Consider the following 5,285-nt stretch of genomic DNA (forward strand, 5'->3'; position numbering starts at 1 on the left):
CAGCTTCTCTCCACTTGCTGTGATGTGGCTGGGAACTGCCTTAGGCAGAGCCCTGAGACCTCCACATCTCCTCTTGGCTCCTGTGTGTGGCTTTGGGTGGTGCAGTGCAGCATTCCAGCTCTGAGGAATGAAGGACAACATGGAAGAAAAGCTCTGAGCTCAGGTGGCCCCTCATGTCCTGCTCAATAGAATCATGGAATCATTAAGCTTGGAAAACCCTCAAAGACCATCAAGTCCAACCATTCCCCCAGCACTGCTAAGGCCACCGCTACCCATGTCCTCAGGTGCCACATCCACATGGCTTTTAAACCCCTCCAGGGATGGTGACGCTACCACTGCTCTGGGCAGCCTGTGCCAATGCCTGACCACCCTTTCAGTGAAGAAATTTTCCCTAATATCCAACCTAAACATCCCCTGGCACCACTTGAGGCCATTTCTATCTATCACTTCTTCGGATTCCAGCAGTCAGTTTATTGTCCTTCCCTTTTAAGATGCATCAGATTCCTTCCTTAGGAATTTTGACAGCTGTAGCTGTATGATCTGTTCTACCCTTGCAGTCACAGGAAGGTTTTGTCCAAGAGATATCCAGTTTGAGACATAAAACAGCCTCATCTCTGTGTACATGAATGCTGAGTGTCACTGGCAAAACCTCTCAGTCCATTTCTGAGGGTTTCCTCGTGTGGGAAGACTTCCCTGAGATAAATAAGGAAAAATGTTGAGTAACTCAGCCAGGAAAGAGGCTCCTTCATTGCAATTTCCACTATCAGAGCAAGGTAACCAGTCCTGGCACTGGGCAGAGGGAACTGGGAGCTGCCCAAGGGTAAAAGGTGGCTGAGAGCATAACAGAGGCTGAACGAGGAAGCTTTAAGCCTTGAACAAATGTTTTCTGAAAGCATTATTTAAAGCATCCAAACTGTAAACATCCATCTTTTCTCACCACTGGAAGTGGTTTTGGGTGCGTACCAATGATTTCCAACTGGAAAAGCCTATTAATAAAAGTTAATTACAGCCTCACAGAGGATGAGTTTGGATGCTTGGCCACAGCTGCTACTTCCTGGGAGTGTCCACAGTGATCACAGCAGAACCTGGGAGCTTCCTACCCAAGGGACTGGGGTGGGACTGACCCTTGTGTCTCTATAAAAGCTTAACATTAAGAAGCACTGGGCCATATCCTCCTTTCTGCTGCCCATGGCTGTGAGATGCCACTCCTGCACGTCCCACACGTGTCCTCATCCCTCTTCTCCATCAGAGCCAGAAGCAGAAATGCTTACGTTGAACTGTTATTTCTGATGCTGGAAGGGAGGTTTCCATTTTCTCTGCATTTTACTCTCTGCCAGCCCTTGTAACGTGGGTGTCTCCTCATCCCCAGCAGTGGGGGAACCTGCTGACAGCAACCTTGTCACTGCTGCAGCTGCAGCCACAGGCACTCCCTGGGCAGGGACAACCTTTGGGGAGCACACACAAACCCAGGCCAGGGCACTTCACACAGAATCCCATCAAGGGCTGCTTGAAAAACATTCATACTTTTTTTTTTTTCTCTGAATTTACCTTTTGGGAGAATTTTTTTATTCCCTGTGCCAGAATTTTTATCCCTATGTCAAAATGCTGTTGTAAGTCGTCTGAGCGGGGGGTGAAGGTGTGAGGAATCAGACAAGACTGTTATTAAGTCCTGGTTTTGCCTTGACTAATATTCTGCTCCCAAATCAGTGGCAGGATCCCTGAGCAATGCAGCCTTTATCCCTGTGTGGTAGGGCTTGGGTTGGTTTTCTTGCTGCAGGTGTTGACATGAATATGAAAGGAGGTGTTGGAGAGGTTTCTTTTCCTGTTCTCCTATTTTTGCTTCAAATGTGATGGTTGCACTGAGATCTGCAATCCCCAGAATATCTTTAGCACAGAGAGGCACCTTAATACTCTCCTAGTCACACTTTATTCATCCGCCTTCCTCTGGCATTTGCACCAGCTGGGCTGTGGTACTGGTGCAGCATCTGTGAGTTGTCCCCAGTCCCAGAGCTGCTGAAGAGATTAAACTCACTAAAAGAACTCTGCTTCTTGGTAGTGCAGAGTTATGGGTTGAACAGCACAGAAACTCACCCCAAGAGCACAGCCTGACCAGCAAGGGAGGGCTTCCAGCTCCTGCTGCTGCTGAGTCCAACCTGAGCTTAGGGCACATCAGTGCTGTGCTAGAGAAGGCCCAGACACCGTGTCCTGCGAACAAAAGCCAGCTGAGAGAGCAGCTTTTGACTCTTGATTCAGTTTTGCTGATTGACAGAGCAGCATCAGCTGTTCTCTGAACATAAGCTCAGTTTACTCAGACAGGACCTGCTCTTTCCCCTTTGCAGCTACCGTTTCACCAGACACCATGGAGACTTTCCAAAACTCTCCTCTCTCCAGCAAACCCCTGTGCAGTTGGGAGGTCACCTTCCCATTCATTTTTTCCAGCTAGTGGGATGTGAGTGAAACCAAAATGAGCCCTTCCCCTGCCAGGAGCAGAGCTGCTTGATTTGGCCTGTCCCCACTGAATAAGCTTGTAAAGCATAAAGCTTGGTCATTTTTTTTGCATCTCACCCTCCTTCTTGTGTCCCACACTCCTCACTGCTGTGTTAGCCTGCAGGATCTCATGCAACCTCTAGAATCTTCTTGGAGATTGCAGGATCCTTTGTTCCTGTAGCTAATGCTCCAAAGTTTTGTGTTGTCCTCTGACTCTAGGCAGTGTTGGATCTGCATCTCCTGCTGCTGTGAACCCTGGCTCCATCACCAGGAGGTACAAAGTGACTGTTGTTCAGTCAAGAGGCCATGACTCATGTTCTTCCCTCTTTGCCTTGGGCTGTGGTGTCTCAGGGACTGAGGCAGGGAAGATACCTGCACCAGTCTGAGGTTGGGGGAAGTGAGTAGTTGCACACTCATCCATGGAGAGCATGATTATGGAAGACTTACTCAGCATAGAGGAAAAGCAGCACCTGAGTGGAACCAGTTGGGTGAAATGCAGTGGCCACGCTGGTGAGATCAAAGGTCTCTCTATCTTAGTGCCCAGGGGAGGCCAAGAGCAGCAGGTAGTGAGTGACCTAGACGAGAACTAAACATGTGAAAGATGAGTCTTCCCTTCATGTTGTCCTCCAGCTTTAGTCAGCCTCAGGATCCCTTTGGATGAGAGTGACCATCAGTCCTCCATCCTTCACCTGAGAGGAAAATAAAGACATCCTACAGAAGGTGACCTCTGGTTTGTGTGAGGAGGTCTCTGTGTGCTGGACAGGCTGCTGGAACAAGAGGTTTCTGCTATTCAGGAAGGAAATGAGGAGTTTTGTCTGCCTTGGTTCTGATTGAAATGTTTGTGTAAGAAACAAATGTATGAACTTACACACAGGGCTGAGAGGTGTTTCTCCATCCGTGCATCTGGTGGGATCTAGAGATTGTTGCATTGGTTCACATCAGGCATGAATAGTAAAAGTGAAGGTTAAGTGTAGTGAAGGTTAAGGTTCAGTTGTGAAGTGCAGGGTTATGGATCCAGTAAAATTGGTGTCCCCTCTGTTGCAGGACCTGTACAGTTGTGAAGTGCAGGGATATGGATCCAGTAAAGTTGGTGTCCCCTCTGTTGCAGGACCTGTGGATTCCTTACTTCACCATCACCACTGACATCACTGCCTCAGCCATGAGGGTCCACAGGGATGGTAAGTGTGCAGAGACCTTCTCCAGCTCTTAAATCATGATGTGAGGCTTCAGGGTCATCCCTTATTCCTGGAGTTTTTCTGACCTTTCAATATGTCTTTCCTTTTCTTTCTCCCTTCCCTGCCTGGAGATTTTCTGACCTTTCAATTTGTCTTTCCTTTTCTTTCTCCCTTCCCTGTTACTTGCTGAGCACCAAACTGTGGTTGTACAGAGATAACAAGGAACAGAGGTGTTGGAAGGAGTTAAGTGAGATGCTGTATTCCCTGTTCAGGGAGAAAATTAGTCCGTTGGCACCATTTTGTTTCCTTAAGGCATCCTATGAAGTGCAGGTGTTTTAACCATAAATCAGACTCAATGCAACCAAAAACTTTAAAAATTCAAATTCCCCACAGATGAAGCTGTTTTCCCAAGGAACACACTCCTGTGCCTGAAGCAGAGGTTGGGTTAGGTTCTTATTTGTGGTCAGTCCTTCTTTTTTCTGGAGGAAAACTGTGATGTACTTCAGTGAGTGAACAGAGGAGAGCGATCCAAGCTGCCCTCTCTGCTCTGAGATGTGGTGACAGCCCTGTGGGACACTGGCTTTGGTCTATTTGGGGTAACAGGGCAGTGACTCAGGCCCCAGTGAAGGAAGCACAGACCTACAGGTGCCCCAGATATTCCACTGGGGAGCTGAAGCCTTTGCTGCCACATGTCTGATGTTCTGTCCTTTGAGCTGGCACAGATAGGACTGTCCATTCCTGTCAGGTGGAGGTTATGGAGCCCCTGAAGGACACTGAGCTTTGATCAGGGACAACCAGGGCAACTAAAAGAAGCAGAAAAGGATTAACCCTTCTTAGAGATTTTTGTATTCCCATTCCACAGCAGGTTAAGCCAGTTGAGGTCAAGAAACTCACTCCATGCAGCTGTTTGTCCCTGTGGAAGTTTAATGCAAGGATAGAAATCAGCTGGATTGGTTGTGGTCATCTCCAGAAGTCACTGAAGAGAGAGGAAAGAAGTGCCCAGCTACTGCCATTTCCCACCTTGCTCTGTGCTGTGGGGTATAACACAAACACTCAGGAGTTTTCTGGGGTGCAAGTTCCAACTCAACTAAAACTATTCACAATAACCCCCCAATGTGCCACTGTGCTAACAGTAGGAGTTGCTGAGGTTATAATTAGAAACAGAACTGTTATCTATTTTTAAAGAAAAGCAAAAATCAATTCCCAGTTTGCTGGGAAGAGTTGCTGCTTGAAGCAGTTAATTACAGAGAACTGAGCTACCACTGCAAGGCTCACTTGATATTTTAAAGACTCACTTCTGAGACAAGACCTTTGGCCTGTGGAAATTTAGTGTCTCCCCAGTTCAGCTGATGCAAATGTTAAGAGGGAAATCAGTGTGTAAGAGCCTTAAAGCAGAATGTTTTACAGGAAACAGATCCAATCAACTTCTGCTTGATTAAACTTTGTTTCTAACAGCTTAAGGGATTATAACTTTGCTCCTGACAGCTCTGACAGAAATGGCCCAAGAGGAGATATGATCCTCACCAGGCACTGGAGGTAGTTTTGCAAGTGAAAATGTTTGCTTGTTACAGGGGAGGGAAAACAGAATTTTTGGGCTTTTACAGCACATATTTTTAACTTTCA

The 5,285-nt window shown here is 47.2% G+C and overlaps 1 protein-coding gene across 1 annotated transcript in view; it reads left to right on the top strand.

Moving 5' to 3' along the window:
• The window catches only part of LOC103804935 (patatin-like phospholipase domain-containing protein 7), a gene marked incomplete at its 5' end in the record, with an annotated part of 108,325 nt that overhangs the window by 80,609 nt on the left and 22,431 nt on the right, over window positions 1-5,285 (top strand). Inside the window, one exon of the mRNA XM_009077569.1 lies at window positions 3,596-3,665. Coding sequence (XP_009075817.1) covers window positions 3,596-3,665 — 70 coding nt within the window. The remainder of the gene's footprint in view (window positions 1-3,595; window positions 3,666-5,285) is intronic.

Source organism: Acanthisitta chloris, unplaced genomic scaffold (genome assembly GCF_000695815.1).
Source record: "Acanthisitta chloris isolate BGI_N310 unplaced genomic scaffold, ASM69581v1 scaffold9096, whole genome shotgun sequence".
Lineage (NCBI taxonomy): Eukaryota > Metazoa > Chordata > Aves > Passeriformes > Acanthisittidae > Acanthisitta > Acanthisitta chloris.